Raw genomic sequence first — 15,766 nt, 5'->3', positions numbered from 1 at the left:
GTGTAATGCCGTTGATTTGTGACGACATCCATACTAATATTATACTTTTTACCCTAACATTATGTGACATACACATGGACTGTTGTTTAAATTGTAGGCGGATTTTGATGGGCGGCAATGAGGAGATTCTGAATCTTTCCCCCTCGTGGCGTTTCCATTGTTTTGGTTGAATTCCATTGATCTCTTTAACACATGTATTGAGCTGATTTTATATTAACAAAGCAGTTCCGGTTATGAGTGAAAAAACATTCGGAAATGTTATTTCACTGGTCGGTGTTACTGTACTAACACTTCATCTTCAGTATGTTCAGGCCCTCTATTTTCTGTAGAGATTGGTAAGAAAGATGGTGCTCTAAGTTCCAGTACATACCAGTGCTTCTCTTCAATACCCATTGTAGCAGAGCTCTTATAGATGAGACCCATGACTAGTCATCTGGACAAGCTCAAATGAGCCATACAACAATACCATAAAACGTTATTGTCCAATGTAACACATGCAGTGTAGCTGTGGACAATCATTGGATTTATTGGGGCAACAATGTCCCTGTGTCTGAACGTTCATTGTGCCCCTAGTACTCGATGCATAATGAATGAACAACAATCTCCCATTGAGGTGCAACAAGTTCCCGTCTCTCATACTCCCCAGTCCAGGACAGGTCTGTGGTACACACAGGACTGGAGGGTGAGGGGTCGGCGCCCTTTATTAACCCTGGGTTCACTTGTACACGGTAGCCATTCTGTGATCGGTTGGTCACTTCACACTAACCTGCGGTAGTGAGTGAGTAACGAACGAGTTAGGTCAATTGACTAGTCACGGCTGCACGGAAAGAGTCAAATTAGGATTAGTCGGCAGTTTTGAAGATTGCACTGTCGTGGATAGCAGCTGTTTTACAGGGTCCTGAACAATTCTGCTGTTGTTCTTATGTTGATTTCAACTTATTTTGTACGTCATGTCTCCGCCATTCATTTCCTATGCCCGAAAACGGCTTCTGGAGGTCAGAACAGCGATCACTAATCTTGATTTCTACTTCAACAGGTCGGCAGCTCTAGACGTTCGGCTTACTCCGGATTCAATTAACAACCAAGTTGAATTTAAAATAACGTAGTTGTTGGAAGGGACAATCTGCAGTTCAAACAATGAAAAAAGTGTCCTGCCCTGCCATTGTGTTGGTGAACAGCTGAAGGATGGGGCTGTAGAAATGAACCGCCTTCAAATTCATAGACCGAGCTATGGATGCAAGGACTGAACTTCCATGAGATCAAAATGACAGTTTGAACCATGTTTTGAGGCTATACAGTGTTGGTTTACATGTTCATTGTTTACAAACAAGGTTATGTCTTGGGTCCTGATTGGGTATGACAGTTGAACTAAGCGCATGAGGCATTTATAAGTTAACAGTGCCTTCAGAAAGTATTCATACCCCTTGACTTATTGCACATTTTGTTTGCAGCCTGAATTAAAAATGGATTCAATATATGTTTTTTCTCACCCATCTACACACAATACCCCATGACAAAGTGATGGGAATGTTTGCAAATTTATTTGAAAATTAAATGGAGAAATATCTCATTTACATACGGTACCAGTCAAAGGTTTGGACACACCTACTCATTCCAGGGTTTTTCTATTTAAAAAAAAATATATATATTTTCTACGTTGTAGAATAATAGTGAAGACCTCAAAACTATGAAATAACACATGGAATTATGTAGTAACCAAAAAACTGTTAAACAAATCAATCTATTTTATATTTGAGATTCTTCAAAGTAGCCACCCTTTGACTTGATGACAGCTTTGCTCACTCTTGGCATTCTCTCAACCAGCTTCATGAGGAATGCTTTTCCAACAGTCTTGAAGGAGTTCCCACATATGCTGAGCACTTGTTGGCTGCTTTTCCTTCACTCTGCAGTCCAACTCATCCCAAACATCTCAATTGGGTTGAGGTCGGGTGATTGTGGAGGCCAGGTCATGTGATGCAGCACCCCATTACTCTCCTTCTTGGTCAAATAGCCCTTACACAGCCTGGAGGTGTGTTGTGTTATTGTCCTGTTGAAAAACAAATGATAGTCCCACTAAGCACAAACCAGATGAGATGGCGTATCGCCGCAGAATGCTATGGTAGCCATGCTGGTTAAGTGTGCCTTGAATTCTAAATAAATCACAGACAGTGTCACCAGCAAAGCACCCCCACACCATCACACCTGCTTCATGGTGGGAATCATACATGCGGAGATCATCCGTTCACCTACTCTGCGTCTCACAAAGACACAGCGGTTGGAACCAAAAACCTCACATTTGGACTCATCAGACCAAAGGACAGATTTCCACCGGTCTAATGTCCATTGCTCATGTTTCTTGGCCCAAGCAAGTCTTCTTATTATTGGTGTCCTTTAGTAGTGGTTTCTTTGCAGCAATTTGACCATGAATGCATGATTCACGCAGTCTCCTCTGAACAGTTGATATTGACGTGTCTGTTACTTAAACTCTGTGAAGCATTTATTTGGTCAGCAATATCTGAGGCTGGTAACTCTAATGAACCCATCCTCTGCAGCAGAGGTAACTCGGGGTCTTCTTTTCCTGTGGTGATCCTCATGAGAGCCAGTTTCATCATAGCGCTTGATGGTTTTTGCGACTGCACTTGAAGTAACATTCAAAGTTATTGAAATTTTCCGGATTGACTGACCTTCATGTTTTAAAGTAATGATGGACTGTCGTTTCTCTTTACTTATTTGAGCTGTTCTTGCCATAATATGGACTTGGTCTTTTAACCAAATAGGGCTATCTTCTGAATACCACCCCTACCTTGTCACAACACAACTGATTGGCTCAAACGCATTGAGAAGGAAAGAAATTCCACAAATTTACTTTTAACAAGGCACACCTGTTAATTGAAATGCATTCCAGGTGACTACCTCATGAAGCTGGTTGAGAGAATGCCAAGCGTGTGCAAAGCTGTCATCAAGGCAAAGGGTGGCTACTATATGCTATGTTATACATATTGAAAGCATGCAATTATTTTTATTTTATTTTTATTGAACCTTTATTTAACTAGGCAAGTCAGTTAAGAACAAAGTCTTATTTACAATGACATCCTAGGAACAGTGAGTTTACTGCCTTGTTCAGGGGCAGAACTGCCTTCTCAGCTCCGGGATTCGATCTCGCAACCATTCTGTTACTGGCCCAATGGCTCTAACCACTAGGCTACCTGCCGCAATAACGTAGAACAATGTGGAATGCAAACATGTTCAACGTATTTAACAAAGATGGGATATGGCCTACATTTTGTTTCTGTAGGCTATTTAACAAACTAGGCTATAATGGACTAACATTCGGATTGGAGTTGATGACGCCGCAATACATAAGACCGTAAATACACAATTTGAAGCAACCACATATTTAGCCATGGAGCACGTTTTGATTGGCCAGTGAGGAGCAAGCCTCTAACTTTTGTATTAATCAAAACCCAGCCCTTTCGCGCTACCACCAGCTGCAGTCCCATAATTCATGCAGTGAAAATGGCAAAAAATATTTCTGACACAACCTTGGACCTATAGCGCTTCCGCCAGTGCTAAGATTTACCATTTGCGTCAGGTGTATCTGTCGTCAATTATGCTCAATTATGTAATGACTGTTCCCTCCGCTATTGGTCAGAAACTGGAGGAGGCGGCGGCCAATGCGGCAGAGGAGGAGAGGAGACTCCTGCAGACGCAGACTGAACAACAGGATCGCTACAGGGTGGACCTTGAGAGGGAGAAAATGGTACCTACCTACACACAATTTAGTGACCAAAAGAGAGATTGTTTAGACTGTAAGCGACACCCACAGCTGACTACTAAACACTGTGGCCAGCTACTTATTTGACTTCAACAAATTGGGCCGCACCCCTTTAGTTGGCTACTATTTCATTACGCTGGCTTTTCAGGGACCCACTGCACCCAGTGAGACTTCTCTTTATTTATTCAGTCAATTCTTGGGTCCATGAAAAAGGATTTCAACTTTCTAGTTATTTTATCCCCCTGTTTATGCTCTTAAGCTCATAACCTCTGACATGTAGTCCAAACATCCTACTGGCAGACTTTATAAATGACATCAGTTTATAGAACCATCTATCAATGAGGTGTTCCATTTATTTTATTCTCTCAAGTCAATGTCTGCTCTGTTTCAGGATGTACCCACAAGGGTTGCGTCCTTTTCCCCCCCCCCCCCCCTGTTATAAAAAAGAAAATTAACATCATTTTTACAGATTGGCATTTGCGGTGGCAAGTGTTTCCAATCAGGAACTGTCATAGCCTGAATGGTAGGGCTGAATGATAGGAAATTAGTGGGCTTAAGATAGAAAAGGAAGTGAGTGGTACACAATGGGTTAAATGAGTGATTAAAAGGGATAGGTCACCCAAAGTAGAGTTTTTAATACATTTGAAGTAAGTTAAATGAGTGCTACAGCCTACTAAGCGCCGACTCCTAGTGAATGGGTCGTCCGGTCCAAGAGCACCACTAGATTTAGTCTTGGATACCTGTAGGGCTCTTTATACAAGTGTCTTCTCGCCGGTCCTCAGGTGCGACAGGAGATGGAGGAGCAGGTAGCTCAGAAGTCCACTGAGCTGGAGCAGTACCTGCAGCGCGTCCGCGAGCTGGAGGACATGTACCACCGCCTGGAGGACGCACTGGAGGAGGAGAGAGGCGCCAGGCAGGACGAGGAGACAGTTCGCAGGCTCCAGGCCCGGTCAGTGCTCCACAGACACAGAAAAGCAGGCATATACGCATGCACTCTTGAGATGAATGTACAGTGATGGACTTCATTGTCTCTCTGGCTGAGTCACTGTAATTGTCTGACAAGTGGAGTTTGTCAGTGAGGAAGAGGGAAACGCACGCACACAAAGCCCCCCCCAATGGATTCACGAGGGGGATACACACACGTGGGCAACAGTCCCTCCAGTACAGAAACACTTCCTTCCTTCCTCTGCTGACATTTGTGCTTCTCTGGGCTCAGCACTTCTCACATTGTGTTCTGAGTAGGGCATTTGTGTGGGTGTGCGTGCGTTGCGTATATGCTAGGGTGGATTTATGTTTGCAGTGTAATTGTGTTTTTGATCAACACATCTCTTTTTTCCCCTGTTTTGAATGTGACACATTCTGTACTATCTGTTCCTTGGACTTTCTGTCCACGTCTCTCCAGGTTACTGGAGGAGGAGGTGACCAAGAGGGCTGAGCTGGAGCAGATCCACCTCCACCAGCAGAGGACCATCACTGAGACGGAGGCGGAGAAACAGGAGTTGGAGAAGGAGGGAACGGCCAAGGAAAGTGCCCTGCAAGCCGCCATGCTGCAGTTGGAGCAACTAGAGAGTGAGAGGCAGGGGGCACTGGAGCAGTACCAGGTGAGACATGTATTAGGGTCGGTTTCCAGGATTGAAGATTTACGGCCTGCTTCTGGACTAAAATGTACTTTCGACAGAGGTTCTTCATTGAGCATGCTTTTCAGTTCAGGAGTAGGACTAATTTTGGGTCTGTTAGAACTAGGGTGCTTGAGTTGTGGTGCTAGAACAATGCCTAATTAGATGTTTAGGGGGTGCTAGAGCGGTGTCTAGGCAACTACTACCAGACGGCAATTGTAGGGGGCACTAGAGTTCTACAGGTGAGCCGTGGGTTGTCCTGTTTCAGTATTAAAAACCAACTTCCACTTAATTTGAAAATGAGATGACTTACTTGTACAAATCGACTGAGATCGTCTCTTCTTTGTTTGTCACAGGAGGTAATGCAGAAACTGGAGGACGCAGCGAACAACACCAGGACCTGGAAACATAAAGTGGCCCACCATGAGGGATTGGTCCGCCTCATTCAACCAGGTAACACAACACTATATTACTGCGCACTTTCCCTCTCTCCTCCTTTTATCAATACTCTCTTCATTTAGCTATATTTCCGCTCTGTCCTGTTCTGGTATTTTTCTTTCTCACCATCTGTGGCCTGGGCGCATCTCAATAATCTAAAGTGGCTTCCCCTCCTCATTTCCTTTCCTTTGTCTGCAGTGATGTGAAAGACCTTTATGATTTTTGTTTTCTCAGGTTCAAAGGGGCCTCAGAATATCACTAACTGGGGCCCAGCAGCCTTCACTGAGGCAGAACTAAGCCTGAGGAAGAAGGATTGGCAGGAGCGGAAGAACCGACCCGCCCAGACCCAGTAGAGCCCCCATTCAACACACTCATGGTTGCTGAAACATTGATGGAACATTGATGCAACTTTGCCCTCAGTGTGAAATGTTGCGTCTTCAGCATTCATTAACTCAAAAGGGAACAGGGAAGGCAGGCTCGCTTTTACACAGATACCAGGTTGTGTTCATTAGGCACCAAATGGAAGTCAACAAACTGAAACAGTGTCCAATAGGAAATTGTCTTTTTCCGTTGCAAATCGATTTGAAACGTTTTCTGTTTCGTGCCCTAATGAACACGACCCAGTTCACAGCAGGTGCAGTACAGATCTTTATACTACCTGCATAGCCTGATAGTAAAATGAACAGACAGATTCAAATTGCTTTCATATGAAGGACTGAAGGAGCTGCACGCTTGACACTAGTAATTCAATGTCTGAGGAAGGTGGAGTGTGGTCCGAAACGTTAGATTCCTTTCATCAAAACGTTTTTGACCGTGTTTTGATTATACATTTTTTTCCTAAGGGATTTCACAATTGTTTGTCTTTTGTAAATGTAAAACTACAGCTTGCATAATTTTAATCAGGTTCCATTGCCAAAGTCATAGCACTTAATAACCCATAAAGTAGTATGAACAAAACTCCATGTTAACATCATCAAATTTCATTACTCATGAAAATAATAATCAAATAACTAGCCATCATAGTGTACTACTCCCATTTTATTAAATGTAATTTTTGCGTACACATACTAAGAAATGGGACATTTGCGGTGTTACACTTGAAACTTTGCTGCTACACTGTAATGAAAAATTGTACAGTAATCGGAGGTATTATCAATATTAAAATACTCAAAGTTTTACGGCAACATACTGTACATTATGGCGCATTGTGGGAAAATGTTATGGGCTAGGAAAGAATTGCTGTATTTCAAATGTTACTGTAATTTCACCACACAGAATACAGTACCGTACCATATCTTTGGTGCACCAAAACCCCTTTATTTTTTAAAAACCTTTAACTAGGCAAGTCAGTTAAGAACAAATTCTTATTTACCATGACGGCCTACCCCGGCCAAGCCTGACCCGGACGACGCTGGGCCAATTGTGCGCCGCCCTATGGGACTCCCAATCACGACCGGTTGTGATACAGCCTGGAATTGAACCAGGGTCTGTAGTGACGCCTCTAGCACTGACATTCGGTGCCTTAGCCCACTGCGCCACTCGGCAGCCCTCGACCACTAGTGGGTGCATGGTATTGTTGTTTCTGGCTCATTCAAATATTTTGAGGAATGCCTTGTAAAGGCTGTATTTGTTGCACCTGTGAGCAAGTGTGCTCTATCACTTGAACTCCTATGTGGTTATAGTGTCCCATCAATAGAACTCCCCATGTTGTAGTCCTAAAAACTGAAAATGATTTACTGCCATCCTTATGGGGGAAATGAATGGGGTTTTGGGATAAGGTCTGACGTTAACACAGGCTTCGGAGATCTTATATGTTTTAATCTATGAGATATCAGTCGGGTACCATAACCTATGTGCTTTCATGCTTGTGTTGATTACAGAAATGCTTCAAAATTCACAGTGACGTTTACCCGATGAAGAATATCTCATAGAACAAAACGTGTAAGGTCGTAAACCTGTGTTTACCACAGACTTTATTTTCAGCGTTTATCCAAAACCCCTCCAAAAACCTGATTCATTTCCCAAAAGACTTTGGCCAACGAGCCATGGCGGAGTTGGTGCCTCTACCATTACTATTGATCTCTATTTAAATTCTACAGGGGACAGATTGGAGTGGCACAAAAATGGTTAAGCATTGTATCTTCATGTCCTTTTGGTCTGTTTTGCCATGTAGTTCCGGCCAGTTTAAAAGCCTTTGTTGGCCCCTAGAAGTATGCGTGATATAAAACACGCAAATATTCATTGATAGGCTGTAATGTGTAAACACTTCACCTAGCAACCACCCGCTTGCACCAATCCTTTGTAATTACCGTAAAGTACTGTGAAATACAAACCCCTCCCCTCAATCATCCATTCATTCAGATTACGGGAGCATTTATTTATTTTATTTTATAATAGTACATTTTAAGGTATTGTACTCTGTCATTACACAGTACTTTTATACCATATTTATATTACTGTAGGTGTACTGGAATATGAAATACAGAATTTTTTACCTGCCACTGAGCTGCCTGTAACTGACAAATTCACAGCAACCCCTTTATAGTGTAGCAAATTACAGGGCTTTGTAGCACGGTGCCAGAACCACACTCATGGTGGGGGATGGAGTTGTATACTGACAATTTCACAAATGACAACTTCTTGTATTTTGTAGTCATTAATGTGTTTAAATAGCTGAAGACTGATTGTTTTATTACAGGGTTCAATCTTAAACAATAATTGTATGCAGTTGTTGCAAGGATGCACACGTAAGTAGAGAACTGATTGTTGATATATCATGTAACAATATTCACAATAGAACGTAATAGATACAAGACCCCAGTCTCTAATTGATATGATGCTGCCATTGAAACAAGGAGAATGGTATGGTACTGTAATGACCCGACTGGGTCATTAAAGAGGAAAGAGACGGACTCTAGGTGTACAGGTTAGAACACAGGTTTATTCCTAAACTGGGCTATTGTTCAGGCCACAGCCCACGCCGCTAAATGCCGAACGTACACAATTATACATGTTGAGTTAAGGGTCACTCTCATATGAACAGATCAAGGCCCGAACAGAAGAGAGAGAACAATGAGACAGTAATCCCTATTTATGCATTTCCAAATCCCGCGGTATTACCCATCATACCCCCCCAACCTTTCCATCTGTCCTGACATATTTAACCCCTGCTAGTAGCCATGAGAACCATAACACACCCACAAACACAGAACACAATACCGGGTCGTTACATAGCCCCCCCCTTTCTAAACCCTAGCCCCTAGGGTTACACAACAAAATCCTTAAAACGACCCGGAGGTCGCATCAGTCTCTTGGGCCTCCCCGTGACTCTCAGCGGTGGCCCCCCAGAACGCTCCTCTGCCCCAATGTCATTTCCAGCGCCCTCCGAAGAAGCAGCCCCCTCCCCAGGCTCAGGTTGTGCTAGAGTCTCCTCGTTAGACTGTTCCCGTGGGCTCACATCAGAGCCCTCACTCCCATTCCCTACCGTTTTCCTCCCTCTGTAGGGTGCCAATCGATCCCGGTGGACCACCACCTTCCTGCTCCGTGGGGGAACCTCCACCCGGTACGTCACCTCCCCCACTCTCTCTATCACCAGACACGGCCCCACCCATGCACTGTCCAGCTTTGGGCACCGCCCCTTCTTGCGCGTGGGGTTGTGAAGCCACACACATTCTCCCGCTCCAAAGTGCCTCCCCCTAGCGCGCGAGTCGTAGTGGCGCTTTTGGCGCACCCCTGCGTTTTCGAGTTGCTCTCTTGCGAAGGTGTGAGCCGCTTCTAACCGGTTCTGCAGACGACACACATAGTTCGGGCCAGGCAAAACCCCGTCGTCATTATCAGGAGGGTGGCCAAACGTCAGTTCGGCTGGGGTGCGCAACTCACGACCTAACATTAGTAGTGCTGGGGAGCACGCAGTCGATTCTTGAACAGCCGACCTACACGCCATAAGAATAAACGGTAAGTGGGTGTCCCAATCTCTCTGGTGTTTTGAGGTAACGATGGCCAGCTGCTGTGCTAATGTTCTGTTAAATCTTTCCACCAGCCCATCACTCTGGGGGTGAAGCGGAGTAGTGCGCGTCTTCTCCGCGCCTAACCGTCTACACAACTCTGAGAACACCCGTGACTCGAAGTTTCTTCCCTGGTCGCTGTGAATAGACTGTGGCACCCCAAACCGACTGATTATTCCCCCCACCAACGCATCAGCTATTGTCCCCGCCTCCTGGTCTGGGAGAGCGTAAGCCTCCGGCCACTTCGTGAAGTAGTCCATGGCAGTTAGAATCCACCTGTTACCGCTGTCTGTGGTTGGAAACGGCCCTACTATGTCTACCCCCAGTCTCTCCATGGGCTCCCCTACTGGGAATTGTTGTAGGAGGGCGTGTGACTGACCTGGAGGTCCTTTTTTAGCAGCACACTCGTCGCACTGCCTACAAAAGTCCTCAACATCCCTCCTGTGCCTTGCCCAATAGAAGCCTTTACGCATGCGCTTTAACGTTTTGGAGACCCCAAAATGCCCTGCGCCTACTCCCCCATGAAGCTGCTGTAACACGCTCCCCTGCAGCCTTTTGGGCACCACTACCTGCCACGTAATTTCTCCAGTCGCTGGCTTTTTCCACCCCCTCTGGAGCACTCCCTCAGCCACTCTAAGGACTGTGAATTTAGCCCACAGTCCTTTGGTGACTGGTGATAGAGGGGCTACTTCCCCCCACGGCGGTCGTCTTCTCTCTTCCACCCACCGCAGCACAGGACGCAGCTCTGCGTCCTCCTCCTGGCGACGCCTCCACTCCCCAACGTCCACAGCCTCAAGCTCCCGGCACTCTGTCACACTCAGCTGACTCACCGTGGCGGTGACTCCCTCCTCCCTGCACAGTTCTCTCTCTCGCTCCACCCGTTTGGCGCAGTACCCACAGCCATCCTCAGCACACGGGCGGCGGGACAAGGCGTCTGCATTGCTGTGGCGAAGGCCGGCTCTGTGCTCCACCTGGAAGTCGTAGGGTTGCAGCTCCTCCAGCCAGCGGGCAATCTGACCCTCTGGCTCCTTGAAGGAGAGAAGCCACTGTGATCCGTCCGGACCACAAACGGCAGGCCCCCCAGGTAGTACTTGAAATGGCGTACTGCTGCCACGACAGCCAAAAGCTCTCTCCTTGTCACGCAGTAGCGTTTTTCAGCCTTATCAAAAGTTCTGCTGTAATAAGCTACTACGTGTTCCCCATCAGGGCCACGCTGAGCCAGCACAGCCCCCAAACCCTCATTGCTTGCGTCGGTGTCCAGGATGAACGGACGGTTCGGGTCTGGTGAGGCCAGGACAGGGGCCTCCATCAGGGCACGTTTGAGGGCCTCAAACGCCCGCTGGTGCTCTTCGGTCCACTGAAACACTGAAACAGTGTCCTCCTTGAGAAGGTGGTTCAAAGGAGCCGCTACCCCCGCAAACCCCTTCACAAACCTACGATAGTAGGATGCCAGCCCCAGGAAGCTCTTAACATCTTTTTTCCCCCCTGGAACTGGCCACCCCCTCACAGCCTCTACTTTGTCTGGCATCGTGCTGATGCCCTCACCACCCAGCTGATGCCCCAGGAACGCCACCTCCCTTTGCATGAAATGGCACTTTCCCGGATGTAATTTTAGCCCCGCCCCCGAGATTCTCTCCAACACTCGCCTAATTGCCCCCAGTGCCCCCTCAAACGATGTGCCGTGCACCAATATGTCGTCTAGGTACACAACACACTCGTCTCTCGGAACCCCCGCCAGCACTCTGTCCATGAGCCTCTCAAAGGTGGCAGGAGCATTACAGAGCCCGAAGCACAGCACCTTGAACTGCCAATGGCCCCTATCTGTGGAGAAGGCCGTTTTTTCACGTGCCCCTGGCGAGAGGGGCACCTGCCAGTAGCCACTGCGCAGATCAAGGGAGGAGAACCACGAGGACCCTCTCACGTGGTCTAGCGACTCATCAATCCTCGGTAGGGGATAAGAGTCTTTAGTGGTGACAGAATTTAGGCCCCTGTAGTCAACACAAAACCTAAGTTTACCCCCTTTCTTAGGCACCATGACGACCGGCGCGGACCATGGGCTATCTGATGGCTCAATGAAATCAGCCCGCAACATGTCAACAATAGCTGTGTCTGCTGCTTCCCTCCTGGCAAGGGGAATACGACGGGGCCGAATTTTAATGGGTCGGGCGTCCCCAGTGTCTATTTCGTGCTGAACTAGGTGCGTTTGTCCTACCTCATCTTCCCCCCAAGCGAAGCTATCTTTAAAGTCCAACAGCAGCTGCTTTAACTGTCTCTGTTGTCCCTCATCCAGACCCTGACAGTTCTTCAGCCACACAGCCTCGACGGCGTCGATAGCTTCCTCCTTCCCCCCGTCGGGCTGATGGGTTGAAGGAGCCAGTGTGTTTTGGGCTACTGGGCTGCCTGTGCTTGCACCATGATGGGGAGTGAAGGCCGTCGCCGCCGGAGACAGCTGCTGGGATGGCACAACGACCAAGGGAGCAGCCGGGATGACCGGTGGAGTTTCTGCAAGCTTGGAGGAAGACGGAGGGACAGCCCTGCCCCCTGCTGGCCCTCCCGAAGGCGACATTCCCACTGTGGGCCCCCCCGACAGCCTCAAAGTGCCTGACGCTAAGTCCAACTGAGCCCCACAGTTTTTCAAAAAGTCCATTCCCAGTATACAGGGGTCCTGCACCGCTGCTACCCACACCGGACACCCCACAGTTCTCCCCCCCACAGTCACAGATAGCTGACACTTCCCTAACATGGGGGCTAGCTCCCCCGTGACAGTCCGTAGCTGGACAAGGGTCGGCTCCACCCGCACCCCAACAGGTAGTATGTCTGGTCTCACCAGGGTTACTGTAGAGCCCGTGTCGACCAGGGCCAAACATTCCACCCCCTCTACCTTGACGATGACATTGCAGAAGTCCCCAACGGTGGTACGTCCCACCACAACTACCGGACTAGGAAACACGGCGGCAGCTACACCCTGGGGGAGCAGGTCCCCACCCTCTTGTCTGCGCTGCTGGGTACCTCCTTTGCTTACAGTGGGTTCGGGGGCGGGGGGGTGGGCCCGCGCTGCCCCCTGCGCGAGAACCCGTTGTCATTTCCCTGGTGACGGGGGAATCTGCCACACTCCCGCTGAATGTGGCCAGGTTGGCCACAACCCCAGCAGACAATAGGAGTTGAGCTGACACTGCGACGTTGCCTGGAGCCCCTCTCCATGACAAGCGAAGCAGTCTTGACTAGCCCGCCCAACTCGTCAACCCACTCTGGTTTTGTGACCCCTGGCACCCCAGCCACCGCTGCTCTCACCTCTGGTTGACTGGTGACTTCCACTCTCACTCCCTCACCCCAGATCAGCTCCCTCTTCCTGGCTATCTCCACTGCAGCCCGCAGAGATGGTGGGTCCGCCATCTGAACATGCTTACCCAGTTCGGTGGAAGAGAGCGCTCTAATAAAACTGTCCCGTGCCAGCTCGTCTTGCACCCCAATCGGCATAGTTGCATAAGCCCGCCTGGTCAGGCTCAGAATACCACTTGCCAACGCCTTTAATGATTCCCCCTGAAGTCTCTTTTTGTTACACAGTTCAATCCGCAGCATGTTGGGCTGCGCGTCGCTGCCGAAACGGCCCCCCAATGCCTCCACTAGCGCACCGTAGTCGCCCCTATCGTTCGGGGCTAGCGTTAGCAGGCATTCCGACGCCTCCTCCGCCAGGCTCAGGGCAAGCTGTAACGCTTTCGTCTCGTCAGACCACCTCCCGGCTCTAGCCAACAACTCGAATTGAGTGAAAAAAACTTCCCATTTACCTTGTCCATTGAACTTTGGTAGTTTAGCCGCTACCGTGGCTAATGGCAATAGGTCGCTGCCATCTCTGTTTACATAAGCAGGCCCAGCCATTTCCGCACCCGGTGACGTCGATATCCCCGTCGCCGTGACGTCTGCTCTCGAGCGATGTGAAGGAAAACCCGCCAGTTCTGCCATCTTGCTGACTGAAAATTTAACTCCCGCCAAGTGGCTCTCAAGCCCCTCTACGGCAGTCGCCGCCTGACCCTCCCGACCGGGTACCCCCGAGCCCACAACGGACACTTTGTCCGACTCTTCCTTAATTTTCCGCCTCGCCCCAGGCATCATGACCGTAGATGCGAGTCACGCTAAAGCCAACCCGGCCTATACTGAACAGCTAACTCGCCTAGTCTCGATCCCGTAGTTCGAAAGCACTTCTGACACCAATGTAATGACCCGACTGGGTCATTAAAGAGGAAAGAGACGGACTCTAGGTGTACAGGTTAGAACACAGGTTTATTCCTAAACTGGGCTATTGTTCAGGCCACAGCCCACGCCGCTAAATGCCGAACGTACACAATTATACATGTTGAGTTAAGGGTCACTCTCATATGAACAGATCAAGGCCCGAACAGAAGAGAGAGAACAATGAGACAGTAATCCCTATTTATGCATTTCCAAATCCCGCGGTATTACCCATCATACCCCCCCAACCTTTCCATCTGTCCTGACATATTTAACCCCTGCTAGTAGCCATGAGAACCATAACACACCCACAAACACAGAACACAATACCGGGTCGTTACAGTACTTTCAAATTATGTACTCCAGGGGGCACTATAGTTTTAGAAAACGCAGGTTATTCTTCATTTGGTCTTCTCCTACACATAATTTACTTTAATTTATGTCATGGATAATACATGTTATGCTGTTAACAGTGTGTGTGTTTGGGGTCCCTATTTCCATTACTTCACTGCACAAACCCTCCACTTTCTAAAATAAAATATAATCTACAGTGAGACGTAAACCAAGATTATCTGCATAAGTGTTGTATTTATCTGCCGAGAAACTTTAACTTTCGTTCATATTGAAATAAATCGTTTTTATAGCTTTTTTGGCCAAATCCAGTGGTGAAAAGTACTAAAGTATTTTTTCTGTGTGCATCTGTACTTTACTTATTATATTTTTGACTACTTTTACTCATCTACATTCCTAAAGAAAATAATGTAATTTTTACACAAAAGTACTCGTTACATTTTTAAATGCTTAGCAGGACAGGAAAATTGTTTAATTCATGCACTTATCAAGAGAACATCCCTGATCATCCCAACTGTTTTGGGCTCACTTAACACACATGCTTCCTTTTAAATAACCTCTGAGTGTCGTCTGGCTTGCTTACTATAAGGAATTTGAAATAATTTATACTTTTACTTTTGATACTTAAGTATCGAAAGTAAATGTAATTGTTAAAATATACTTAAGTAGTATTTTCCTGGGTGATTTCACTTTTACTTGAGTCATTTTCTATTAAGGTGTCTTTTTACTTTTACTCAAATATGACAGTTGGGTACTTTTTCCACCACAAGCCAAATCTCTGGCCTAGAAGTGTCTCTAGTCCGTAGCTAGGTTTCCATCCAATTGGCCACAGATTTTCATGGCAATATTAACAATTCCGAATAAAGACAATATTCGCGTTGTCCCACCAGCGGCGTGTTTATCCAATTGACCTGTTGTGGATAAAAGGCTTTGCCGTTATGATGTAGTGCACGTAAAAATACATTTTGCGGTTAAATTAAAGTGAAATGGGTTTCCATCACATTTTCAACTCTACTGATGTTGTGTTATACAGCGAGTGTTCCCACCTTAGTATTGACACATGCGATCTAGCCAATAGATCGCAGATATGACCTGAGATTATTATGGGCAAAAGAGCTGCAGCCAAGCATCGATAAAGTCACCAGAATAAGACCCTCGATATTTATTAGGAAAGGCGCATCAAGCTCATGCCTTTGCACTTTCACCACCCTATGAAAATCATCGTCATTTATTTCATCTGTAGCCTAATAAACTGCACGCTTTCCCCACGAGCCATAGTAAGAGGACCACACGTCATTGCGGGACTATAACTTTACTTCGATGTGATGGTTATCAGTGGTGGGAAAAGTACCACA

General features: G+C 47.1%; 1 protein-coding gene across 1 annotated transcript; it reads left to right on the top strand.

The window, feature by feature from the left end:
• The first annotated feature begins 3,513 nt into the window (after window positions 1–3,513).
• LOC139530287 (switch-associated protein 70-like) lies at window positions 3,514–7,005 on the top strand. The gene is made up of 5 exons (XM_071326538.1): window positions 3,514–3,760; window positions 4,558–4,724; window positions 5,178–5,376; window positions 5,748–5,844; window positions 6,064–7,005. Exons 1-5 carry the CDS (start codon window positions 3,611–3,613, stop codon window positions 6,180–6,182), a joined length of 732 nt encoding a protein of 243 aa, XP_071182639.1. The 5' UTR covers window positions 3,514–3,610; the 3' UTR covers window positions 6,183–7,005.
• Window positions 7,006–15,766: the final 8,761 nt, after the last annotated feature.

Source organism: Salvelinus alpinus, chromosome 9 (assembly GCF_045679555.1).
Source record: "Salvelinus alpinus chromosome 9, SLU_Salpinus.1, whole genome shotgun sequence".
NCBI classification, from domain to species: Eukaryota; Metazoa; Chordata; class Actinopteri; order Salmoniformes; family Salmonidae; genus Salvelinus; species Salvelinus alpinus.
The sequence above is the reverse complement of the archived record's forward strand: the minus strand, read 5'-3'. Positions and strand labels throughout refer to the sequence as shown.